This window comes from Tripterygium wilfordii, chromosome 19 (genome assembly GCF_013401445.1).
Source record: "Tripterygium wilfordii isolate XIE 37 chromosome 19, ASM1340144v1, whole genome shotgun sequence".
Classification (NCBI taxonomy): domain Eukaryota; kingdom Viridiplantae; phylum Streptophyta; class Magnoliopsida; order Celastrales; family Celastraceae; genus Tripterygium; species Tripterygium wilfordii.
In genome coordinates this window covers 11,852,279-11,879,223 of record NC_052250.1, presented here as the reverse complement: position 1 = coordinate 11,879,223, position 26,945 = coordinate 11,852,279, and the positions used below count along the sequence as shown (strand labels likewise).

Sequence of the window (26,945 nt, the reverse complement as noted above, 5' to 3'; positions counted from 1 at the left end):
CAAAAGATCAAAAGCTTATCCACCTAAGCCTTTTAATAACAATATTTCCCTAAAAAGGAATATCTTAATATTTGTTTATTTATAGGAGATTTTACGGCTGATGCGTTGTAAAAATGTGGAATTTGCGAAGACGCATACCATGACGTTTGTTAGCCGCAAGGCAGACATGAGAGACTCTGAAATTTGTTGTTAAAAATTTGAAAAGTAGGATAACAAAGTCTTGGATTTTGACCAAATTTAGTGGGAATTGTCAATCTGTCAAAGATAAAAATGGAGTTCTCATCAAGCTTTTATATTATTATTATTTTTTTATCGTGTTAATCAAAATTTAGTGGAATTTAAGATTTAGTTTGTATTAAAAATTTTCAATCCATATACATATCAACAATATTATCCGTTTTGGGTGATCCAGTTTCCGTGAATACATATTGTCTACTTTGGGTTATCCGATTCCAGTGAATACATCGAGCCCTCACGACTTTGACTTTCCGGAAGTCACTTATTTCAATAGTGCTCTCGTAGAAACACGCTTAACTGTGGAGTTACTAAGAGATATTTTCTTTCAAGAAAATGAGTTGTTAATGGTTAAAGACAGAAATTATCTATATATGTTAACAGTTTGTTAGTTAATCGAGTCAAATAAGGAAAATGACATGTAGCTCATCGGAGGCCAACAGGCTTATTTCATTGATTTAATCAATGAAATAACTTTATTCTACTCTTTCATACAGAATTCATTGCCCAAAATGTATTGTTTTAATATCAATTTCATTGGTTAGGAAAACACAGTCTAAAATTCATTGTTTTAGTTTTGAATCCATTGTGTTGTGAAATTCAATTGAAAAAAAAATTGAATTAATATTTATCCGATATTCTATTGGAAAAAACAATGAAATTAAGATTTACCTGATAAAACTCATCTATAAATGAATATTGTTAGAAATAGTTTTATGCGCTGATTCTGAATATGTATTTTTTTTTAAAAATCTAACATGTATTTTAAGAGTTAAAACGATTAAAATTTCGTTAAAGAGACTTAGAGTTCCCATGGACTATCACTATATGAGCTAAGTAGAAATATTGGTGTAATAATGTTTGTGCACAACGTTTAATTCATTGCCCACTTGGCGCAACAGTGGGGAAGATATACTTATTTTTATCCATAACCAACTTGTAACCTTATCACAATCGAACTAAATGGCAAAATGATGAGGCGGGGACTAAATTGTCATTTTCTATTTCTTATTTTTCCTATTTTTTAATCGGATTTGTCTGGCATGACAGGTCACAGCTGTCTATAAAATCTGGGACAAACCAACCTCCCTTAGCATAATCTTCATCATCATCAGACTTCTTTCGCTCGTCAATCTCGACACACCGCTTCCTTCATTTCCAATGGAAGAAACTCATCATTACGCATCAACCACCGCCGCCGATGACCATTACAGTCAAGCTCCAGGGACACCAGAGCCTGACGTCGAGTTCCTCACTTCCGGCGGCCGTTGCATTCCGGCTCACTCTACCATCCTGGTACTTACTCCGATCTCTTGATTATTTGTTGTATCTGTTCTTAATTTAGAAAGCAGAGAGATCTAATTTATCTCAAATTGTGATGTGTTTCTATAGGCCTCTGTATCGCCGGTACTCGAAAATATCATAGATAGGCCACGGAAGCACGGAAGCTCCGAGAGAGTCATTCCGATTCTCGGCGTTCCGTGCGACGCCGTCTCCGCGTTCGTTCGATTCCTTTCCTCCTCCAGGTTTGTACTTAGTAATTCCCTCCACCTTTGCACATCACTTTCACGTTTCCATTCAACGCGTATTTTAATTAATTCGTGGCCGTCAATTTCTTTCATTTCTCTCACGTGCTTTAATCCAACGGCTGACCCTAGCTGGGCTAGTTTGAGCGACTCAGATTCTTTCCTTGCAACGACAAGTAAAAACAAAAACCTTAATTAAGTTTGATTAATTCTGATTAGCGTGTTTAAGGCTAGAACCATCCTCTGCTTATGGACTCAGAAGATCTCGAGTTTGAACAATTCATATCGGATGCTCAAAATGTAAACTTATATGTGTCTAACAATGCAGGTGCACCGACGAGGAGATAGAGAAGTACGGGATTCATCTATTGGCGCTATCTCACGTGTACTTGATACCTCAACTGAAGCAGAGGTGCACAAGAGGGATTGGTCAGCGGTTGACGACTGAGAATGTGGTGGATGTGCTTCAATTGGCTAGGCTCTGCGATGCACCTGATCTTCACCTCAAATCCATGAAATTTATCTCTAACAATTTCAAGGCTGTAGAGAACACTGAAGGATGGGAGTTCTTGCAAGATAATGATCCTTGGCTCGAGCTCGAGATTCTTCAATTTATGGATGAGGCTGAATCCGTAAGTTGTTGAATCATTTTCTTTGATTTTTGAGTTTTCTGTTTGGTTCTTGAGAATTTGAAGTAAAATGCTGATTATGATTGGGTAATTACAGAGGAGAAAGAGATCGAGAAGGCGCAGAGAGGAGCAGAAACTGTATCTGCAGCTAGCAGAGGCCATGGATTGTTTGGAGCACATATGTACAGAAGGTTGTACAAATGTTGGTCCTTATGACATAGAACCCACCAAGAAGAGAGAGCCCTGCAGCAAGTTCGCAACTTGTGAAGGTCTTCAGATGTCGATCCGACACTTTGCTACTTGTAAGAAGCGGGTTAATGGAGGCTGTGTAAGATGCAAGCGAATGTGGCAGATTCTTCGACTCCACTCATCAATTTGTGACCAACCTGGTTCTTGCAGAGTCCCACTTTGCAGGTAACTCACTTGATTTAGTTAATTTATGGTTCTGATAGTGAAACAGATTAAGAAATGTTCTATTGGATTAAAAAATTAAATTCCTTGCTGGTGAAATGTTGCTTTATCATGATTTGAAGGCGTGTGTTTTGTAGTATATATATTATGGTGGTTGATCTCTATTGGTTAGCTGCTATGATATTTTGGTATAACTGGACCAACCTGTCTTTACATGTCATCTTCAGTTGGATAGATCATTTTAACCATATGTACCATTTTCCTGGACATGTGATGCACATTTCTTCACCTGCTCTACTCCATTAGTAATTATGGTTGGCTTGTCAAAATGGTTCAAGCTTTAAGTAGGAGCTTTGTACGATGAACTAGTCGACTTCTATTGGTTCATCTGGAAACTGGTGGCAAAATGATGTTATATGCATTGATTATGGACATAAAAAAAAAATCTGTCACATTCTCTCCTGTTGTGTGGGGATCGTTGATAGGAATGGTTCATGCACTTGCCTAATAATGTCCAAGCAATGAGATCCCTTTTCTAAAAGTCACCAGAAAAATGGTCTTTTCAATACGTCTAATTTCTGGCCCTCATTTTTTGATCCCTAATTTGTATGGGTCCAGAAGATTTTTATGGTTTTGGCACACCAGAGTGAGATATTATAAGCTAATGCATTTGGAAGGATAGTGACTGAGATATTACTTCTTGTTTATCAGAACGGGTCAGTTGAACATGTTCTAAACCATGCTTAAGTTTGATCAGACAGTGATCATTAAAAACCATGCCTTTCTATGCCTTTTTTTATAGCACGCCGGTCTATGTTTTTTTGCCAGAATCTGTTTTATCTGTTGTGTGTTCCTCTGATTTGATGAGTATATGTATACAACAGCGTTAATGATTAATTAACACCATCTTTTTGGGCGTGCCACAGGCAATTCAAATTGAAAATGCTGCAAGAGAAGAAGAGTGATGATGCTAGGTGGAGGCTACTTGTGAAGAAGGTGGTTTCTGCAAAAGCAATATCTTCACTCTCTCTTCCAAAGAGGAAGAGAGAGGAAATGAAGGAAACAATGGAAGATCAAGGAATCAAAAACTTTAGACTTTGATGGTGACCATATAAAAAAATTCTAGGATTTGATTGCATATTGTTCATTCTTTTCAGCTGAGCAGCACTACAAGTCAAGTTATTGTATAGTGGCTGTGATGATTAAAAGGTTGTAATGGTGTTTGCCATTAGGTGGGTGTTGAATTATTAATACTAAAAAGTGGAAGGCATGAGAAACATGTTCAAAGATGTTTGAAAGCACTCGTGCAACAAGGAATCACCGGCTCTTCCTAGAAAGTTCTTTAACCTTGGCACTTTCTTAGTCGGTGGCCACTAAGATTTTTCCAGTGTCTTTCTTGTGGAATTGTCTGGAGAACCCAAGTCGGCATACTCACCGACTTTGGGCTATTGTATGTACAGACGTGTGTGAAACAACCAAGTGAGAGAGAGAAGTGTGAGTGTGTAGAGATAAGTGTGAGCGTGTGTTGGGCACACATTGTGAGATGTGAGGTTGTGAATCGTTGTATATTTGATCTTTGTATCAAATAAATTAAGTTCATTGATGTTTCGACTTCACTATTTTTTTTACTAAGAAAGGTTATCTTTTGAGGAGAAGGTTGGCAATGATTGATGTTGGTTTATTATATCTTATTAGAGAGCATCTACGATGGGTCTAAACCCTTCTAATGAAGTCATAACTGCACATTGCAGTTGCGAGGAACTCCCAAAGGGGAGTTACAATCCCACAAGAACACACTTTGTGTGCATACCAATACAAGAAATGAAAATAGATTGTATCTTTTGCAAAGGGCACTCTCTCACACAAGAAGGATTGCACTTAATCTATGGGCACCAAGGTACACGTCATGTGAATATGACGTATCTTTGATTAGCATACATTTGATCTTGGAAAATTATCAAGTTTGGATTTTGTTCATATTTGATGCTTAGATCATTTTATAGTTGGAAGGAGGCAGGGTTGGAGATGGTTTTAATACGAACATGTGTTGTTTTACATTCGAATCATCTCCAACCCTTTCCGTCTTTTACTACTCTGAACCCTACTCCCAAATATAGCATAAATTTCAAAAGAAAACAACATGGTTATCCACTCCTAGTACGAGAACAGCTGAACAGGGTTCTCCTGTCTTATAGCACGAGGGGGGTGGCACTTGGAGAGGCCTTCAACATCATAAGAGTTCAAGCTTTTTGTGTTTGGAACTACGGTGGCTGAGACCCTGTCCTAATAACTTTAGTGCCCAAAACGGCACGTTACAATGGTGCCCTATTGGAAAAAAAAAAAAAAACAAAGTGAGATGGTGCTTACTCAAATTCATCAACATTCTCATTCACGCGTTATTTTTCAACGTTCGTATCTCCACCATCTTTTATAACATTTTGAACACTAAAAGACTCCGATTTTTTAATTTGCGAAAGAAACTTATGAATTTCTCCTTTTTGAGATTTATTTAGTTCATCTAGCCCTTTTTTCACCCCTCTTTTTACATGTTTGGAATCTTATTTACGCACCTTCAAATTCGACTATTCAATTATCTAGACAAATTGAAAATAAAACATAAACAAGAATCATTGACAAAAACTAATCAGTTTAATCCCAAGTACTATACTCTTTAGCAATTTAATCCCAAGAATTCACACAAATTTTTTTTGGCATATAATATGTTGAGTCAATATCCAGTAGTAAACTTTAAGAACCTACAAACAATCGGCGAAAATGAAGTAGAATGCGTCATGGAGGTGATTTGAGCGTTAATGAAAGAAGTAAATTGTGTCTAGTGAGGAAGAGGAGAGGGAGAAGAGAAGTTAGATCTTATTTTTTTGTTGGGTTTGTAGTGTAAATTTTGGACAGGACTAATGAATTGGGTAATAAAAAATTTGATGCCCTGGGCTGACCCAAGGGCTGCCCCTAGACCCAAGTTTAGAGAGAGGCACCATGTACTTATAATACATGCTTAAATTGAGAGAAATGTGCCGCACCAACCCTAGGATAGGGTACTTTAGAATCTAAACATCTGAACGTCGGAGAAACGACCTTCATGAATATGTAATAATATTCAAAATATAAGGTTTGTTTAATCCGAAACAAAATAGATGGACTCGATCGATCCCTTTTTAAAAATTCAAGGGTCATTTCGATACTTATCATCCCTATGTACACATGAATACTGATGGTAATAGGGTCTGATATAGTCTCTCAGTTTCAGGAATGGCCCCCTAGAGGTAAGGCCCAAAAAGCTATTTTTTGTGTGTCTATTCATCTAAAATTCGGCCCACGACACTCTTTAAACATCTCCTGGTGAACATCTCCGGCAACAAAATCCAAATCCATTGACTTGTTGAACATCTCCTGGTCTCTGTACCAGAAATTTTTCCCGAAGCGCTGTGCTGTAGCCTGTAGTAGAATGGCGATCGACACGACAAACTCTGCTTTGGAGCTGGACTTGGTCAATCCTGAACCGGGACACGAATTCGCCCAATTTGGAGCCGGGTGCTTTTGGGGAGTGGAGTTGGCGTTCCAAAGAGTGTTGGGGGTTCTGAAAACAGAGGTCGGGTATTCCCAGGGTCACGTCCCGGATCCGAATTACAAATTGGTATGCTCAGGAACTACCAACCACGTCGAGGTTGTTCGGGTCCAGTTTGACCCGCAAGTGTGCCCATATACCAATCTCCTCTCTGTTTTCTGGGGCCGACATGATCCCACAACTGTCAATCGTCAGGTACAGAATTGATTCTTCCATGGATTCTTACGCCTCAATTTCGCTGAATTTCTCTAGTTTCATTTGATTACTTGCGCAATTCGAAAATGGAATATGGGTTTAATGCTGCCAAATTTTTGAGACTCCCCCAAGAATTTTGCATTGCTGAAAATTATTGAGATTTCTAGTTTCCCTCTGTGACTGATTATGGTCATGGAATCATTTACCAGAAATGAAAATAATGTCAATTAAATGTTTACAGAGGTTCATTGATATAATTTTACATGTACTCACCAACTATCAGAAGAATTTGTTAAAAGTTTGCATTGTTTTTTGTGGGTTGTGTTGTATGGAATATGATAATGCTGGCTTGGTAAAATCAGTAGGAAGGTTTCTAGTTAAAGTTTGATGGCTTGAAGTTCATTGTACTGAATAATTATATCCACAAGTCGATTTCAGGCCTCGTTTTTGTTGGTAATTTTTATTCAGAATCTTTGATTATTGATAGTTTGATACTATGAGTCTACGATAGCATTCCACTCCAGTCTCCACTAGAGTGTATAATGGCTAACACCTTGTCAGATATCCATTGTTCGAAGACAGCGTATTGCCTTTGCTCTGGCTCGTATGTGCCTAAAACGATACTGATCTCTTAATTTCTTATTCTTCTGCTATGTTAACTGTCACAAAAGGCTCTCCCTTTTTTTTCTTTACAAGCTGATATTTTGATGTGTCAGGGCGGGGATGTGGGTACGCAATATAGATCTGGTATATACTACTACAATGAGACCCAAGCTCGCTTAGCCAGAGAGTCAATGGAGGCGAAGCAGCTGGAGCTCAAGGAAAACAAAATTGTGACAGAAATTCTTCCAGCGAATAGGTTTTACAGAGCAGAGGAATACCATCAGCAGTATCTGGAAAAAGGAGGACGTCGTGGCCTAAAGCAATCTGCTGATAAGGGTTGCAATGATCCCATTAGATGCTATGGTTGAGAACCAGCTAATACATTCAAACTTGTGCTCTATAATTTGGTTTTGCGCCCTGTCGTGCAGATTGATTGTTGTGTGGGCTACTTTATTTTGAAGACATCTTTATAAATTTGAACCTCCTTTCATGTTTAGTACTATGCTATGAGCAATAAAATTGTTGTGCTTGATGTTCAATTTTCTTATTCGATTGTTCGGTTGTATATCATTGTGTTTGAAACATGAATTGTTCCTTTCATAAAAATTTGCAAGCCTTGGAATGCTGGCTAGGAGTTTTTAGATAGCAACCTAGCAAGAAGATTTCGTATGATTTACAGAAAGATGTTGGCATCAATTCGTTGACAGATGTATTATTTCTTCAAGAGTACATCATGATGGAACTTTTGATGGAAGGAAAAATCTGAAAATGATAGCAAAGCTGAAAGTCGATCCTAAAATGTTTTTCATAGTTCATCCTTGATGGGAGAAGATGGCTTAGGATTGGTGGAAGATTTCTTGATGGGATATGAAGCCTCCATTGCAATGCCACAGAGACCTTCTTTGTGGGAGATTCCACGCTGCATCCTGATGTAACCCTTCTCTCCCCATTCAGCTCCCCAGGAGTTCCTCACAATCCAGTACTTGGATCCATCAAGAGTTGTTCCATACCCAACAACTGCCACTCCATGGTTCAGCTCTGTTCCACATTTTCCGGTAAATACTCCCTGCCACCAGATTCAATCAAAATGATATCCACTACTGTCTAATTTTTCATCATATATTAGATGCCATCTTTGTTGAAATTCTAGTTTTTTTTTAATTGACTTTACCTCAGAGTAGAACTGGAAATCTGAACCTCCAGCATCTATGGCCACGGATACAGGTTGATTTGCTGCAGCCTTAAGCAGTGCATCCTCATTGTTCTCTGGCACGCTCTCATGCCCATCAATTGACACTGCTGGAGCATTCTCCTGCAAGTTCCATCTTTGAAGTAAGTACGTATAAGAGCATTTTTGACATATATATTAGATGTATGTGCGCGCGCGAGCTTGTCTAACGGGTAATTTATTTATACCTTCGACGCATCGCAACTTCCATCTTCAGCTTTATAAGGGTAATTAGACTCAGTAGTTATGCCTCCCTTTTTCTTAATGAACTCAAAAGCGTACTCCATGAGCCCTCCATTGCAACCTTGGTTCTGTTGGGTATCACAGTCTATCAATTCTTGCTCAGACAAAGATACAAGCTTCTTGGTCTTAATCTGATTGATGCCCTCAACTGCCACAACAGTTGAAAACGCCCAGCAGCTACCTATACGATCGCAAAGGTAAATCGAAAGCAACAATGAGAAAATATGTTATAATATAGTTTTCATTCATACTCATGAAATCAATGGGAAATCAAAGGAGTGATTGATGCTTACCACATTGGCCTTGGTCTTTGACAGCAACGACTGCACCTTTCTTCCTCCAATCGACTGTGGCAGGTACGTTCTCCACATTGGCATACATGAAGCTCCCTGATCCACTTGGTGCTCCACGGAACATCATGTGATGCTTGATCTTGGATCCTGCATACATGGTCTTGAATTCATGGTTAGTCAAATCTGCAAACTTGTTAAGCCTCAGCTTATATGGCTTGTCCATCTTGTTAGTTTCATGGACATGCTTGACATTCTTCTTGAACACATTGAAACGCTTGTTTTTCTCATCAATGCTGCGAGAAACCGTGTGATGGCTCCTCCACCTCTCATACAAATCCCACAAACTATCTTCTGATTCCAATTCATTCTCCTGGAAATCAAAGCTCTCAGCAATGCTGAGAACCAAAGCAAGCAATACCACAACTAGATATAAATTCTTCATCTTTGGAGATTGAAAACAAGATGGGTATTTGGGGGTTACTTGGGATTGCTCTGTTTATATATATGATAGAAGAATATTAAAAACAAAAAAAAGAGATAATTAATAAATAGAGAAGTTACAGTTTTCTTATGGGTATCAACAATGTGCAATAATGGAAAAGGATATAAAAATAGAGGTGGAGAGTAATGGGGGGCAACAGTGTGGATATATTGATAACAGCTATACAAGCAAGTTCTTATATAATTGGGTTTTACTTGTGGAAGAAAGCAAGGTGCAGAGGAAGGGTAGAACACTTGTAGTGATCCATAAAAAGTGATCTTCACATGGAACATATATATAGGAATATTGTTATGTCTGTCTATCTATGGAGGTTCACACTTTACTGCCACGAAATCATTGCAAACGCAAAAACAATTAAAGCACTTCTTTTCTTACTGCTTTTATCTTTAACTGAGATTTTAATCCAATTAATGCTTTTCAATGGTTATGTTAATGTTTCTTCCGTTGGCAAGTTGACCGTAAGTTGAATGACAAACGCGTTGTATGTAAAGAACCGACCCACCCATTAAGAAATGGATTCGAGTCTTACCCCCTACCCAAACCCCTCATTTAAAAAGAAAAAGAAAAAATGTTTCTTCCGTGAAAATGTGAACTAATTTCGTGTCCAAATTATATTTGACATTTTAAAATGATTTTGGGTCAACTAATTTCTTTTGGTACCATGGATTGTCTGCACGATAAGACTTTAATGACCTAAAATAGAATGAGAAAATGAGAAAACCTAGTATATTTTTATGGGCAAAACTCCAAATTCTAGAATGCAAAATCAATGCCCAACGACCTAACATTCTTTAGCCAGTTTGACTAAAGCTTTTACGCCCCTTTCTTGCAGGGAAACTATGGCGTAATGGTTAGGGAGAACCAAAAAGAGAATCCCAAAGCAGAAGGATTTTGCAGTAATTTTTCCACATGTGGCGATCCCTTATTATTGAATGGAAAATAATACAACCATATTATATAGCATGACATGAGACACTGTGTCATTCGCCATTGGTCCTCTCCTCGAGCATATGATAATAGTTTCTATGAAATAATAAAACCGGATCGCCGGCTTTGCCCACTTTGTAGACACAATCTATAAAACGAGTTCAGCACAAGCTGCTGCTTTTATCATCTCATAAATCCATCAACAAAAGTTCCAGGTCTGTTCGGTATACCATTGTTTTCCAATGTATTTTCATTTTTCAAAAAAAAAAAAAAAAACACTTTTAACTGCTAATTTTAGAAAACATCGAGAGATTTTTTGTCTTTCATTTTTTGAAAAAAGAAAAAACAGAAAACAAATCAAGCAAACCCTAGTATTTATTTTGATTTACATCTTAGGGATTTGTCAGCCTCTCTCTTTTTGTCTGGATTTGAGGCAAAAAAAATAAAATAAACTATAATTAAAATTTTCCGGGAAAAGCGTGGAATCCACTACCACAAAGAATCCAAGAGAATCAGACTATTTATATTATATGCTATTGTTGATGAGGATCTCCAATCCAGAATCTCCCTCATCATCCCTACCTTATCATGCAAATCATCAACCACAATTAGTTGTCATCAAATATACAAAATTGGAGGCCAAACTATTCTTATTAGTCAACTAAAGCAGTAAAGCATAATCTAAAACCAAGGAACCAACCAGCTCATTAGCAAATTCTGTCAAGAGGAATAGTTTAAGAACTTCGGATAAGGTCAATATATTATAAACCATTAATGACAGCATTGCCTTGCATGTCATGGCTCTAAACCTTGCAAAGTCCAAATTCAATCTGAACATTTTTATGAAGGAAAAAAAAAAAGTATTCTATTCACACAAACACAATGAAGGGATAAGAAAGCAACAATGATAAAAGAATAGGAAGTGATGTACAAAAAAAAAAAAAAAAAAAGAGCAAAGAATAGGAAGTGGGTGGTAAGTAGAACAGTAAGATGGACGACCCAGAAACTGAGGAGTGCCTGCTATGAAGAATCTACTATAACAAGTATCAATGACAAATGTTTATAGGCTTTCTAAATATTCAGGATAAAGTTCTTCCATTGCTTTAAAAATCATGTAAAAAAGAAATACGATCCACATTCCCCCAACTATACAAGATCCGACCTTTTCTATTTTACAGTAGTGAACCTTGGCCTGTGGAATACTAAAATAATCAATCAATGGTGAAGCAGAGTAAGATTATACCTGCAGTGCAGTGTGACTTTGGGGTCGAGGAATTTGATAACGCATCACAGATAATTAAAGACTAGACAAACAAAATGGACTGAGAATCACCATTTCCAATCTTGTCGACCCATTATGTCCAGGTATGAACTACTCCACTCTTGTCAGAAGAAGCTAGTGGTTTTCCAAGCCCACTCCATGAGCAACATAGGACAGGTGCATTGTGTTCCTTCAAGGAACCCACTATATCACCTTTTGATACCGACCAAATATAGACAGATCCATCAACCGAACCAGAAGCAACATAGTTATCATCTGGACTTAAACAAGATCGGCTCCAATTAGATGCAACCCTGTTGCCAGAAGCTCTTAATGTACCACAAACTTCCAACGAACGCATATCAAATAAATTGTGCAAGTTGTCTCTACCACTTGTCAATACTACATTTCCATTTCGAGACAGTGATATAGATGTAATAGCAAGCGAATGCGCAGCTACTTCACTAAGTAGCTTTCCTGTCTGAATATCCCATAAACGGAGATTCCCATCAACATGACCTGAACATATGGTCTGTCCATCCACGCTGAAGCAAAGGGCATTGCAGTTGCTGGCAAAAATGATTGTGCTAGTGCAGTAACCTTTTTGCAAATCCCACACTTTTATACTACGATCATAAGCTGCACTCACAACATGACGACTTGAAATTTTGCTGACATCTACCGCACACACTTTATCCATGTGACCAGTGAGTGTATGGCGGACCCGCCCCGAGTTGACATCCCACACATACAAGTTGTTTGAACTGCTTGCTGCAATGACAGAACTATTGTCATGGGTGATGGTAAGATCAAGAACAGAGCCGAGGCAACCATAGAGAGTACGACTAAGTGATCCAGTATTTGTATCCCACAATTTGATCGACCGGTCCTGTCCCCCACTGATCAATTTACTAGAATTATCCTCAAACAATATAGAGGCACAACCACCTTCATGTGCAATAATCTTGTTCTTGCATGTTGATGGGATGGTTGATTCCACATAGAACTCAGCACCATCCTCACTTTGTCTGACCACACCATCCACTTGTTGCCGAGCAAATTTCTCCAAGCCACTGGCCCTAAGCCGATCAACCATGTCTTCATAAATCGCATTTGCCTAAATTTTTTAAAAAAAGATAACTCTAATTATCACAATAGTATTTATATGAAAAAAAAGAAGATTAATATATATGAATCTATTGCTAGAAAGCAAAATTTTGAAAAATAATTCCCTCATAAAACTCCATAATCCGAGAACATTCGCGCCTAATACATCGTTTCCAACTTCAACGTAACACTTAGTAGCCACCATTCTGAATGATATTGACACTTAAGTGTGATAAAGCTTCAAGGAAATCATAGGACCATACACAGATAATAAGTAGCAGATCTAAACGCCAATTAATACATTTCCCCCTAAATAAGATAATCCATGACTTTCCTCAACATATGGAATCGACCTCTGAAAACCTATAAAGTTTGCGGGAAGTTTAAAAGATAATGAAACCCGAGGTACAGAAAGCAAGACTGCAAAGAGATTAATATATTTCCCCCTAAATAAGTTAATCCATGACTTTACCAAGAGATTTGGATTGGATTAAATGTGCTTGGAATTGAGCCACAAATTCAGTAATAGGCCCAGAGAAATGGGGCCACTGCAACTGGTAGCACTCAAAAAGAGGATTTGGGGTACTTCAGAAATAAAATCTCTCGTGAATGGCTGCACTAAAATACAGAGCGCAACATCATTTCGAACCATGAAGTATTTGAACAATTTGTTGTAGTTCCTTTTTTCCTTTTTATTGTTCATCTTTTGCTTTCTTTTTTCAGGGGATGGGTGGATAACCTCCTTGCCCTGAGGGCAGGGTGGGATTTGGAGTACCTCATTAAGGCGTTCAGCATCCTGCATCTTTTGAAGCATCCAACGATCAACTAGCATCTTATTTTCAGCCTCCGCATTCTTAGCTTTAATAGTCATCTCTTCCAGTTGTGCTCTGAGTTCCTTGTTCTCACTCACAAGCAATTCTACAGCTTTCACTTTTTCATCTAGTTCCATCTTCAGTTGAGAGAATTCATCTCTGCAGCAAAGACCGTAAGTTAGAATAACTGGCACAGAACCTGGATAGATTGTTATAGCCTTATAGGAACATGCTAAAGCATATGAGCGGCAGCCACCTTGTTTGAGTCAACTCCTTTTGTAGATCAGCAATTATCGCTTCTTTCTCTTGTAGTAAAGCTTTTGAAGCTCTGGACTCAGCCACTTCTGCCACAAGTTGGTCCGATAATCGAGACTGAGCTTTGTAACATTGGTGGAGTTCCACCTCCAAGTTATCAGCCTTTTCCTTCCATTCTGAACCCTTTTTGGATATACAGTTTTAACAAAATCAAAATGTAAAAATATATATGAAAAGAGAAATGTTACAACAATAACCAGGACAACTAAGCAGAAAACCATAGAATAATGAATAATGCCCAGCTGCATCAAAAACTAAAACAAAAAACATCCCCATAATGATACGGTCAATCACTTCAAGAAACACGAGAAATTTCAAAGTAGAATTTATTCTTCAAGTGACATAAATTACATAATCCATATGTTATTGTCAAAATACGCATGAATAATTCTAGTAACCTTGCAAAGTAACACTAAAAATTGTGTTAAGTGGGAAGAGTTGCCGAATCCTCAGACCAATGTGGCTCTCACTGCATCATGAGGGGCGACACAACCACACGGAACAGGACAAAGGCTCCCTCAGAGGCAGATTTCCTATAAGCATGTCTATCCTGTCCTCAATATTGCATGTGTAGAAGGAACAAAAAAATCCATTTCTAAATGGGTCTAGATCATCTATGCATTACGGCTTCGAAGGCTGAACATTCAAAGTTATTTCTTGGCCAAATCACTTGATCTCATGACACCAGTGATGGCATCTCAGAGTTATAAACAGGTTAAAACCCAGTAAAATGGAAAATGAAAGAAAATAAATTCCTAGTAGGGGATACGAGATAGTAAAGAACTATTATGGTGATTGGTGATTGGTGATTGATGGCAATAACGGCACCAAAAAGCACTTAGGTCGAAAATGACACGAACAAATATAGGATATCAGAACACTTGAGGGTGCTCCTCAGAACAGAGATGCATAAAAAAAAGGATTTATCTAAATAAATTTGGACAAGGCTCTATTGGCTTCAGTCAATTCAAGAATAAACCCTCACGTCCATAGAATGCAACTGGTGATGACTTCATTGGATTCACGAAAGCAGACTCAGTCGCACAGCAATCAGTGATCGTAGGTCACTTAAATAGCTAGGATTAGATAAGATGTTTTATTTCTGCTCTTGATCCAATCAAGATCCTGCTATCCAACCACACTAATCTTCAACATAAAAGCGCACTATAAGTAATCACAGCATAAAATAGTATCACACCAACTATGTTCAACAATATTGAGAAACAACCACATCCCCATCCATACACATTTCCAATTCAAACACTAGAAGTCCAGTATAAGCAACTAAAACAGGTTACCCGTATTCAAACCCCCAAATTGTCAATAAAAGAGGACCTGAGAGAGGATTGGCTTTGTAAGAGCTGTATACGCAGGAGCATGAGCGCCTTCTTCCAGCAAATGCCGCTTTCGCAAAGCCTTCAAAGCATGCTCTATCGCCTCCCTCGCAATTTGTTCCCGCGACCTGAAAATTAACCATAATCGAAGCACACTTCCATCATGATCTCGAATCGTATCACTATAGCCCTATCGCTTTGTAGCTGGAAAACGTGGTCAAGATTCACGTTACGAAATCATCACTAAAAAAATGACAAACCTATGCTTGATCGAATCGCGTAGCTAATTCTTTGGTTATCGAACTGTGAATGATAGACGAAAAAAATAGAAACTCAAAACGCAATTGGTGCACTTACATGGATTGATTTGGAGAGATCGTTTTGAATTAGGGTTTGCGATTACACAAACCCGTTCCGTGTTCCCTCAATGGAGATTGAAACTCAACAATCGTGTTTATGGAAGAAAGGTCTGATCAAATACTGTACACAATGACATTCCTATATTTTAACAGAATACTGTTTTTTTTTTTTTTTTTTCCAAAAGAAATTTCTTTGAATTTCTTTTGTAAAATAAACAAAAACACACGCATCATCGGCATACAGGGAGAACCGGAGAAGTACAGTGACATCCCTACTTCAAGCTGACAAACATGGATACCGCCAGTCCATTGGACTGTCCCGGCCCACTTTGAAATAGAAGGTGCCAGCCCAGTTTAATAAATTGTATTTATTAGTTAATTTGTTAATATTAATTTTAAGTATATCAACGTTGTCATGTGTTAGTCCGGTGTTAGTTTGTTGTTTCTTCTTCAATTTTCTAGGTTCTTTGTTAGTGTTTATAAATTTCTAGGCCGCAAACGTGGCACTAGGTGTAAGTTTGCTACTATGAAATGAAGTGCTCGCGTTTAAGCCCTTTATAAAAAATATATATTTATTTCAAGTTAAATTTGAAATTATAACAGAGATAAGTGGAAAAAAAAATCAATTTTTTTAAAAAAATTATGAAAAATCATAAATGTGTAGTATTTAACATAACGAATCTAATGGTATATTTTTGTTTGAAACAAAAATAAAATTCAACATGAAAAAGACATGACAATTTTAGAACATTGGATATAAACTTAAAACACTCAAAAGGTTGGTCGCTATTAATTTGATTTTTGTTTGTAACAAAAAAAATACTGTCGGATTAGTCATGAGAAATACTACATTTTTTCGGAATTTTTAAAAAAAAATTTGGTGCACCAAGCCCTTTCAACATTGACACCCACAAAAATGTATATTTATAAGGGCATTGATGTAAATGAAAACAGAACTCAAAACCTCCCGAGTTCATACGATTTGGTCCTAGGAATTCACCAACGAAACTATCATCCAAGTGATGAATAAATAATCCATCTAATTGTTCATATGATTTTTGTGTTTTTAGATATGTGTGCACTTTTTTTGGGATGCATACATGCATGCTGACATACTTGGTGGAAGATTTGGTAACAAAATGTTTTGCTGATTGGAAGAAGAAAGAATAATAAAATGCCCATTTCATTTTCCAGGACTCAAGCAAAGATAGTACTCCAATGGAAAGACTGAAAGAGTTCCCCTTTTAACCAAACATAAGAAAGTGCAAGAAAATGAGGAAATCACAACTCCATGCCTGATGCCAATTCTATTCTGACTTAAAAGACATAATCTAAGATGTTAAAAGAGTTGTTTATATCACAATCCATGATCCCAGTATACCAAACTCACCAATCCAATGCAAAGTAATTAATATGAAATGCATTCTGTGAACTATAAGTTAAAGCCCCCAATTGATGTTTTTCTTCTGTACCAGTCCAGCTTCCTCTCGTTTCACCCCCCATTCTCATTAGCATATGCAGGCAGTAGTATGTCAAAAACTATTTTGATAGTTTTCAAGGGGCGCGAATTCTGTCAACCCAATCGACACTCTTCCTCCCTTTTTCTAACTGCTGGTCGATGCTTCTCCTTGGTTTCTCAAAGTATTCGACACTTCTCCGTGACCTTTCCGCCCTCTCCGCCTGATCGAATGGGATTTTTAACTTCTCAAGCTTGTCAAAGTTATTAAACTTGAATTCATGAAATTTCAGCTTTTCAGGTCTGTCTGTGCTTTTTCTTGGTTTCTCTCTCCGGTCTGTGCTCTTCCTTGGAACCTCAAAACGATCAACACTCCTTCTGGACTGCTCGTATCCATCTGTACTTTTCCTAGAACTATGTCTTTGTGAAGGTGATTTCTCAACAGTCAATATAAACTTCTTGAGATGCCTGATATACTCTGGAAAGAGTTCCAAATTACAGTGATTTCCTCCTTTCAGCCATAAAGGTTCGTACTTCTCTTGGCACAATTCCCACAGTTGTTTCCCGTGAGAGCAGTCGACAACTTCATCCGATGTTCCCTGAATCACAACATGTTACAGAAATCAGAACGACGAAAAGAAGGTGAAATTCTAAACAAGGTCCAACTGAAATGCCCCATAAAAAGCACAAAACTAAAAGTGATACAAGAAACACCATTCAATTTTGGCTCCGGTGCCCCTAGATCACAACAATTCTATATCAATTAAGATAAAAGTCATGTCAGCTTGAGAAAAAAAAAACTTTGTCAACGTTATCTCGTCTTTACTGAACGCCTCTTAGCATCTCTGAATACATTTCACATCAGATCCTTCCATGTCACATCGTTTCAGAACTACTGTTCTGCAACGATGCATTTCATATATGCTTACATATTTGCAATCTACAAAGCCCTCTTCCATACACGTTTGTTAGCATGGGGTGTTCTTAAAATTCTATAGAAGCTGAAACCAAAAATAGCATGTCACGGTTACGAAGAGGCAACCTTTCCAAATTGCTTCATGCAATAGGCGAAAGCTACATAATGAATTCAAAGTACTTACATGAATTACAAGTACAGGGCACTTCACCAATGGGATTTTGTCAATGTTCTGCAAGATATCCACAAGTCATGTTCAGACACATACTTCAGCCATCAATATTGTTCAACTAATTGTGTTGATGGCAATCCAGAAAGAGCAAGGAACAAGATATTTGACCTTATAAATGTCAAACCAGTAGGTACGCTTCACAGGATACATGACTCTCAACCCTGATAGTATAGGACTATGCAGAACAACTGCTTTTAGCCTAGGTAAACGAGCAGCAAGATCCAAAGTTGGGCCACTTCCAACAGATTGCCCATACAGGATGATATTTTCCTGCTTCGCACCATAGCTTTCTTCAAGACACTTATATGCAGCTTCAATATCTGCGTAAGTATTGTGTTCACTGGCCTGGATAAAAGGAATTCAATGCACTTCAGAATCAATTGTCTGTTGCAACAAATACGATTACATAAAGAATTAAGCCGTTTCATGGTGCAGTTACCTTTCCTGTTGACTGCCCATAGCCAGAGTAGTCATAACTGTGTATTGACAAAACAAAGAACACCTTTCAATTCTTTATCTAATGTTTTCTTGATATATAAATATGTGTGCACACAACACATTAGTTTTATAAACCATGTGTGCACAGACACAAATAGTAACGCTCATCCATATACAAATAAAAGTAAGTCCCAAAAACTACCAAAAGAGAGCCATCATAGAAGGAGAAAAAAAATGATCACCGAAGGTTAAAGACCAAAAAATTGGAGATCTCAGTCTTGGGCTGTCAAGCAGCGACGCAATCTTAACAGAATCATCAACAAGGTTAAATTAAAATTAAGAGGATAACAACAGAATTGAGAATCAAGAGAAGAAAATTAAGATGGTGCTCGGTCCATACAAAAAAGTAAACAATTCCAAGGATGACTAATGGCACATCTACAGTTTTTATTTGTTCAACGAAGTTTTTCTACCACAAAAGTGCAATGCAGCCTTAATTACAAGTAATTGCAGTTGGCGACCAAAAACGCATAAATATTCACGCATGTTTCCTTCAAACCAGCCAACCAAATAACATTTGAGTTCAAATATTCAAGTCTATTTCATTAAGTAAAGCTCTAATGATAAGAAACTAAATATATAATTTTTTAATAGAAAGAAACTATATACGTTTTACAAAACTAATAAAGCTATGTGTGTATATTTCATAAATTAGATGTAACTGAACGAAACACCTTATGTAATTCCAAACTGTAAGCATATAATAGAAAATCAATCTTGGCAATATTGGACTTCCCAACCAATTCATGCACTTGATCAGCAATAACTGCTGAAATAATCACAACTTCATTATGACTTTCCATATCTGCAGTCAAAATTCGATCCTCTAAAAGCAGCTATGAAATTTCAAGAAATGGATTAAGCTGAGTCCACCCCATCTTACGACTTCCCACAGAAGGTAGATACCTCTCCATACAATCCTTCTCTATTTGCCAAACATATAGTCACACTCATCTTTATTTTCCTCACAAGTTTTGAATCTCTGTAGCATCCTCACTTGGATATACCCTTAACCCAGCCCATGAACGGGACTGGAGGGAGCTGCACCTCAATGAAATTTGTTCTTAGTCAATTGTTACTACTATAACGTGCAGATGAGATCTGCCACTTGAGGGTAAAACTATCACATCAACCTAGCTAACTCACACCATAAAAAGACAGAAATTGATACTTTAACATCAAAATAAAAAAAAAATCAAATGGACAGCAGCTTCAGATTCAAACAAAAAAAAAATGCTCTTGACATCCATACATTAGAACCTTCATTTCCAGTAAAACCCAGATCTACGACAAGATTAACATCACTTCAATCTTCAAATAGCAGAGTTACACCAAATATCTCATTTTCTCAACTCTGCTGATGAATTACTAAATTAAGCTATGTCAACAGGAAAATCTAGATGTGCTGTGCCTGGATTCAAAGAAAAGCTCAGCCTATCTCCTACAACCAAATAAATTTATCTACTTGATCAAACAATCGCCTAATCTTCAAGAGCCCAAACCACATAATTCTAGCATACTCCTGCGCTTCTACACAGGGAAAAAAAAAAGATACATGAAAATTCCAACTGGGTATATCTCACTCATCGAAGCCACAACCCATAAAGGCTACATGAAAATCAGTCATAAAGTAGCATAAACATGCGCATTAACATCATCTTCCATACGCATTCCACAAAATAAAATCTTCAAAAAGAAACAAAAGGGTAAGGGGAAATGAAGTACCCCATGAGATTGACGCGCAAGTGGATGCTCAATTCGATGAATAGCTCATACATCTGGCCAACATCCGCTGCGTTTCCATGGGAGTAGAGAAGCGTGGTGGTGGCCATGGGGTACCGAACATAAACGGCGACGATTTCGTTGCCGCGGCGGGTGGGGAGGCGCAAAACGTCGACGTTCTCACGATGGGGGAAAGGGTCAAGTAGCAGAAGGCCAGTGGCATCGTCTGTAATAACCTTGTATGAAGGTGGGTTAGGTGGGAAGAAGGCGAATTTGGCAGCCATGGAGGATGTCACCCCACCCATCCTGATTGTGTGGTCACAAACTCACAACTCTCCCTTTCTTCTTTATCTGTATATATGTATTAATGGCTCAAATCTATGGAAGTAGTAGTATGTATAATTTGTCTCTCTGAAGATGAAATCACTTTCTTTTTTTTTAACTCTGTAAAGAACAGTAGAAGCAGATCAACATTCCCTCCCTTCTCTTTTGCTTTATTTTTGGCAGAGGATGTTCTTCTTTGTTCTTAGCACTCTTAAGTCTTAGCTAAGCAAGAGAGAGAGAGAGAGAGGGAGGGAGAGAGCTCAGTGCAGTTTAGATGGAATTAATTAAGTAATGGAGACACTGTAATTTTGAAAGAAGAGTCAGTCACTGCTGTGCTGACTGCCCAATAGAGAACAAGTACCTATGCAGAAAAAAAAAATTAATATGTAGGGGTGATTTTGAACTATAAATTTTACTTTCGGATGATTTTATAATAAACGAAAGATTTGGGGTACCAATGTAAGGCTCATATTTTGTTGAGCTGCCAGGGTGTCCCATTTTGAGTAACGTGTCTCTATTATTTCCAACGAACGCACTTTCGGCAGTCGGTCCTGAAAGGGTTATTATCCAATGCAACGCACTACAAACTAAAGCTATTTGAATCCGCGCATCACACCGTCCGCTCAATGAGCCAACAACTTCTTTGGGCCCACTGAAGTAAAAGTCAGGCACTAGGCAGAGACATATTTAGTCCAAATAAGGTGCATTGGAGCAAAGTGTATGGGAAATGGAATTGATAGGTGATCTAACTTGTTGTGGGGGGTAGGATTGCGATTAAACTATAATAACAATCCAAAAGAAAAAACAAAGAAATTTGAATGACTGATGCAATCAACTGATGACATAAAAAATTTAACCCAATTTTTATTTATTTATTTATTTTATGGAATCATGAAGGACCACTGGTGTCTGTCATAAGCAAGACTAGTAATTGATAATTGATGGGTTCTTTCCTTCGCATGGCATGAAAGCACAAGTCAAAGCCTCATTGAATGAGTATTATTATTATGAATACAATGGCTGAATGGCACTTGGGATATAAACCGCGCAGGCGTAATTATTGACTTGTTCATTGTTATCAACCAAACTTTTCTTCTTTTTTGGGGGGGTTTTTTTTTAAAAAAACTTTGATGCAAAGTTTTGAATTAAAGATGAATAAATCAAAAAAGAGCACCAAAAAGAAAAAGGAGGGAAGGAAAAAAGAAGAAGAAGAAGAAGAGTTGAAGTAGAATAATCTACCATTTTTGGTTTTCCCTCTTAGTGATTACAAACCATAAATTTCTTTAGATGTTAATATGTGTATATGACGTGCAAAATCAAATCGACTCTTTGATTGTTTGGTAATCGATTGTCGGTTCTGCATATGTCTTAGTTGATTAGATTAATAATCATGATATGATTGTTCTCTATTTGCATAGTGAGAAAATGTGAGCTTTGGGATTCCCAAGATGTCTCTTAAGAGACGCTCCGATACTCAAGTCATTTTGGTAGAAAATAAGGCTATTGAAATCGATCGATAGTTATAGCTCTCTCTTTAACTAGTAGTGAATAGTGAGAATGAGAGATAGATTTACCCAAATGGAGATTCCACTTTATATGACTTTTGAATTACTTATTGTCCTTGATTGCGAACAAGATTTATGGGGTGAATCCTCTATAAATCTCTTATAAATTTCCTTCATATTCGGTGATGAGTGTTCATAAGTACCCGGAGATATTTTGATCACCTGGGGTTTCAGGGTTATGCCTATTAAATCATACCGAGGTGACATCTGAGTTGATCGAGATGCTCCTCATCTCAGTCTCCTCTTCCCCGATCTGTGTGGTGACACGTATCAACATGAGGTTCTAGTGTAGTGTGAACAAGTGTGGAGAGGAACCTTGGAATGAGGCTCTTGAAATGGGGAAACCTAGAGCATGCCACCAAAAAAATGTAATTGTTCTTGGCTGGCTATTTGGAAAATCAAGGACGCTTCCTACGTAAGAATGTGAGGAGGATGTTGGCTCTCCCCAATACATTCACCTCGAAATAGAGAGATTCCCCACATGTCTACTCCTGTCGTCTTCTTTTTCCTTATCTTTATTTTCTTTGTTTAAACGTCTCCTCATGTTCCCAGGCAGCTGCTTTGAAATGGGCTTTTATCCAGTCCAAGGGTTCTTTTGGACCAATAGTGCTCAACTAACTAACCAGTCCATGTTTCTTCCCTATAGTTCACCAATTAAGGGCCCATTTCTCATTGTTGTAGCCCAATTCCTAGTGCAAACCCACCCGACAAGTTAGTCGGGCTAAGATCCAACGAAAATTACTTGACAAGATAGTCGGACCAAAACCCAGCAGAAACGACTTGGAAATAGAATCGAACTCTCTACCTCGGGTAATATTTTTTACCCCTTAAGTTTGGATAGATAACTAGTTAGGCTATCGCCATCTATTACAAGGAAAACATAAATGGTATGTCTTCTAGATGGTACAAGAATTTAAGAAAGCAAACAATAAGCAGACAGTACCAGACATTGAATGTGCAGCAGCTCCACAGTCATGCTTATAAGAGAATCTGAGAATGACTCCACCTCTAAAACATGGGGGCTGTGAAACCTTTAAGAGCAATGAAAATGCACAGGAAGAAGCTCCACAGTCCACGCATTACAGAGGTAAGCAGATGATACCATTCCATTAACTTGTGCCTCTTGTAATCAAGACAAAACCATGAGTTGATAAAGCCAAATTCATTCAAAAAATCAAAGAAGAGGGTACTCTCATCAACTGAAGATGAAGATCCTGAAGGCGAAAAACGTCTTAAGACTTAAAATCAAAGCCAATATTGTGAAATTTCATTAGTTGTATCGATATCATCCTTCAATATTCCTTCTCCATTCACTAAAGGGAAAACATGGAGGCATTAATTGGGTCATGTCTAGTTCTCTTAGAGTCTGGAGGCTGCAAGCCTCCACTAAAAGCTTGGACTGCCCTGCACACCATAAGGGAAAAAAGGCTGATCACTAGCAGCTGGAGAATTTGGCAAGAGAGAAACAAGAGAATCTTTGGAGATTCAGAGATCCAGTTATAGCTCTAGATGAATGGTTTGGTATCTTGAAACCGTGGTTTTCTTGTTATTGTAATGGCAGCTCATGCAATGTTAAAGAGTTCTTCGACGATTCTTAGTTTCGGTTTTTGCACTCTAATTTGTAATTCAGCGTGGCATCCCCTTGGTGATCTGCAATAAAAGTTCTTTTTTCACTCAAAAAGGAAAATCACCATTTAATATTCTGACTTCACAAAGGCAGGATAGACGCCAATGTCCGACTCGGTTGCAAAATACCCTTTTCCACCAACCAAAGAGAAAAAGGAAGTTAAAAATGTAAATTACCTTAATCTATTATATTTCTATCTGATGCAAGACAAGAAGCAAATAATTAAATTAAAAAGCTAAGAAACAACCAGATGAAAAGAAAACCTCTGATAGAAGAAAACTCCCCAAATAAACTCTTGAAATATGCTTGAAAGGGCAGATAAATAGCAAGTCTACTCTCTTAGTCTCTCACAATCAGCTAATGCTTTATTGTTTTCCCCACAGTTTCTTGCAAAATGTTTTCCTCAAATTTTCTAATATAGGATCCCTCGTTTGCGAGTTGCACCCAGAGATAGACCAAGGTAGTGAGTAGGTAAAGAACCTATTGCACAACCCATACGTTTTCTTCTCAAATTGTATATTAAACCCTTCGCCAAAGTTGATCATTTCATTTTTTTTTTCTGTTACTTCATTAAATTGAAGACAGCATTACAGCAAAGGAAGTTCCAAGTCATAGTGGGTCTTATGGCCTCATAATCCCCCATATACTCTACTTCCTTTCTTGCAATATTGAAAACTTCAACAAGTGACCTGCAACTGCTATCAATTTATTCAGCACTTTCCAATAAAATGATGACTACATTTTGCAATTTATTTGACTACGGTTTATACAAGAAAAAAAAAGAAACCAAAAATTTTCAATTGCTAATAATTGAGAAATTAGGATATACACTTTTTAATCAGCTCATGCCAGGAAACCCATATCCTCAAAGTAAGCTTTACAATGTCAACTTTAGATATTGCTGCCTTGGCAATCTTCAGAATGTGGGAAGCCACTGTGAAATAGCTAATAAGGAAGCATCAAAGATTTGTCTACCTTCTACATGTTCTGTGAAAAGTGTCCCAGTGCCACCACATTTTTAATCAACCATTGGAGTCTCAAACCCATGTTTTTAAGAAAGTTACATAATCTAAACACTGCCCTCACCCGTAAATAAGAAAAATCAATTTAGTCTAATGAAATATCTGGTCCCAATCATTTTGGTTATCCAAATAGTTTTAACTTTTAATCAACCCGACTGCACCACCACAAGGCTCTACACTTGAAACAGGAAATTATTCTTCCTCCACAAATGTGAATGTTGGGGAGAAAAATATCTGTAATCAGCACAGACCCTGTGATTATGGGTTACTTGGATAAGTACTCAGAGAGGGAGAGCACACTCTCATATACTATCCCGCTGGTAAGGACGATTCAACCACGCAGGTTCTTATATCAATATAGACAAGCCAGCTTATCTACCTGTATGAACATAAAAGTGCAGGCATACGTAGAGAAGCCCTCAACTAGAAGCAGAAGCAATTTCTAAAATAGATAATTCCAATCTCAAAGAAACCAATTACGAGAACTAAAATCTCATTCCAAATCAATAATTCTCCGAAGGCACGTAAAAGATAAAATCTTGTTCGCACATTCATGTCACAATATCTCAAAAAGAGAGTTCACAATGAATCTTAAAGTTATTCCCAATCCCCAAAAGCGGGTGCAATCAATCAAAAAGAAATCGAACTCTCACCGAAATAAGCCTAAGCTCTGGACTTTCGCCGGAGACGCTTCCTCAGCTTCTTGTACTTGTGCTTGTTCATCTTCTTCTTCCTCTTCTTCTTAACGCTATCTGCCCAGACCGTCCTCGCGTCATCCGTTACCACATCGCCAGATTGACAAAACCCAGTTGACAAAACAGGGTTCAGGCAATGAACCGACGGAAAAGTGGGGTAGAAGACTTGCGAGGACTGAGTAGGATCCTCCTTGATAGCAGACTTAAAGAGAGACAATTGGTCCGTTATGGCTGTGTTGAGGTGTGTTTGGAGAGGATTGTTGAGAGCAGACGTGGGTTTTGGAGGTTGTAGGGTTTTGAAGGAGGCAATGATTCTTAGAGAAGAAGATTTGTTTTTGACGAGTTTTTGTATAAGATTAGCCATAGTCAGTCGGTACAGAGAGAGAACTGATTGTCAAAAAACTACATAGAACGGGATTCCGAATAAGGCTATTCAGCTGATTTCAGCAGCGCTGGTTCTCCCGTTGGGAATTTGGGAGTTGCGACGACTGTCTGTCTTAAGGGAGCCCTCTCAGCTTTGCGAGGGCGGATGATAAACGCCGTCGTTTCATTTAGATGGGCAGATTTGAAAAATATAACCAGAAAATTATGCCCTCACGCAGGATCGAACTACGGACCTCCAGTTTACAAGACTGGCGCTCTACCACTGAGCTATAAGGGCTACCGGAACATGCTGGTCAAGTTTTAAATTTGTATTATTAAAAATTGCGTTCATGGGACGATAAACCCAAGAGGCCAAGACCCAAGTGAGTCGATGGGAAGAAAGCAAAGAGCGAAGGAGGAGGAAATTAGTATGGATCTTTGATTTCATTCAACAATTTATGGCTGAATCGCTGCGCATTTTCTGTAGGATTTGATCCACGCTATCTTCAAGCAGGTTGGGAGCAGAAGAGCTCTTTGGTTTGTGATTCTCTTTCGTCCCTCTCCTTCAATTTTACTTTCTTTACGTCTTTCTTCATATATGGATACTATATACTTGATCATTTCTTTCTTAATTTCGATCAAAATTCTCCATGGTTATCTCAGAGCGCGAGGGGAAGGAAGGCGATGATGCTACAGAAGGCGAGGTAGAATTTATATGCTAAGCAATTAAATTCTTCATTTTGAATTCTAAATCTTAATCTACTATTCTATCTTTCTGAGGGTAGTTTGAACTTTGAAGATACCCAACAATGTACATTACATATGCATCCATCTTTCTCATTGCATGTGGACCCAAATATTGCTTTGTGTAAGCTACAATTGCAGTTTTTTTTTTTCTTTTCCCTGTATGCAAATGTTTCATTTGCAGTAAAGTTCTTGGTTGCTTCATTGCTTGTTTATTTC

At 37.9% G+C, this 26,945-nt stretch overlaps 6 protein-coding genes and 1 non-coding gene across 7 annotated transcripts; 2 read left to right on the top strand and 5 right to left on the bottom strand.

Moving 5' to 3' along the window:
• Positions 1-1,319: 1,319 nt before the first annotated feature.
• LOC119986039 (BTB/POZ and TAZ domain-containing protein 1-like) lies at positions 1,320-4,416 on the top strand. Its single transcript, XM_038830571.1, has 5 exons — positions 1,320-1,530; positions 1,627-1,760; positions 2,089-2,392; positions 2,487-2,803; positions 3,727-4,416. Exons 1-5 carry the CDS (start codon positions 1,396-1,398, stop codon positions 3,899-3,901), a joined length of 1,065 nt encoding a protein of 354 aa, XP_038686499.1. The 5' UTR covers positions 1,320-1,395; the 3' UTR covers positions 3,902-4,416.
• Positions 4,417-6,192: 1,776 nt separating this feature from the next.
• LOC119986320 (peptide methionine sulfoxide reductase-like) lies at positions 6,193-7,720 on the top strand. The gene is made up of 2 exons (XM_038830902.1): positions 6,193-6,578; positions 7,295-7,720. The coding sequence occupies exons 1-2, from the start codon at positions 6,264-6,266 to the stop codon at positions 7,547-7,549; spliced, it is 570 nt and encodes a 189-aa protein (XP_038686830.1). The 5' UTR covers positions 6,193-6,263; the 3' UTR covers positions 7,550-7,720.
• A 147-nt stretch (positions 7,721-7,867) lies between these two features.
• Positions 7,868-9,632, bottom strand: LOC119986318 (vignain-like). Its single transcript, XM_038830901.1, has 4 exons — positions 8,946-9,632; positions 8,598-8,833; positions 8,353-8,493; positions 7,868-8,247 (listed from the first exon to the last, which is right to left on the bottom strand). Exons 1-4 carry the CDS (start codon positions 9,385-9,387, stop codon positions 7,987-7,989), a joined length of 1,080 nt encoding a protein of 359 aa, XP_038686829.1. The 5' UTR covers positions 9,388-9,632; the 3' UTR covers positions 7,868-7,986.
• Positions 9,633-11,381: 1,749 nt separating this feature from the next.
• LOC119985989 (autophagy-related protein 16) lies at positions 11,382-15,749 on the bottom strand. The gene is made up of 5 exons (XM_038830497.1): positions 15,561-15,749; positions 15,205-15,331; positions 13,811-13,992; positions 13,518-13,713; positions 11,382-12,752 (listed from the first exon to the last, which is right to left on the bottom strand). Coding segments are annotated over exons 1-5 (1,530 nt in total). The 5' UTR covers positions 15,563-15,749; the 3' UTR covers positions 11,382-11,729.
• A 1,006-nt stretch (positions 15,750-16,755) lies between these two features.
• Positions 16,756-20,987, bottom strand: LOC119985951 (alpha/beta hydrolase domain-containing protein 17C). Its single transcript, XM_038830445.1, has 5 exons — positions 20,390-20,987; positions 18,606-18,642; positions 18,275-18,511; positions 18,119-18,166; positions 16,756-17,617 (listed from the first exon to the last, which is right to left on the bottom strand). Exons 1-5 carry the CDS (start codon positions 20,689-20,691, stop codon positions 17,117-17,119), a joined length of 1,125 nt encoding a protein of 374 aa, XP_038686373.1. The 5' UTR covers positions 20,692-20,987; the 3' UTR covers positions 16,756-17,116.
• Positions 20,988-25,387: 4,400 nt separating this feature from the next.
• On the bottom strand, positions 25,388-26,146 carry LOC119985228. The gene has a single exon (XM_038829458.1). The coding sequence runs from the start codon at positions 25,981-25,983 to the stop codon at positions 25,588-25,590; it is 396 nt and encodes a 131-aa protein (XP_038685386.1). The 5' UTR covers positions 25,984-26,146; the 3' UTR covers positions 25,388-25,587.
• A 62-nt stretch (positions 26,147-26,208) lies between these two features.
• On the bottom strand, positions 26,209-26,280 carry TRNAT-UGU. The gene has a single exon. It is a non-coding gene; the product is annotated as a tRNA-Thr (tRNA).
• Positions 26,281-26,945: the final 665 nt, after the last annotated feature.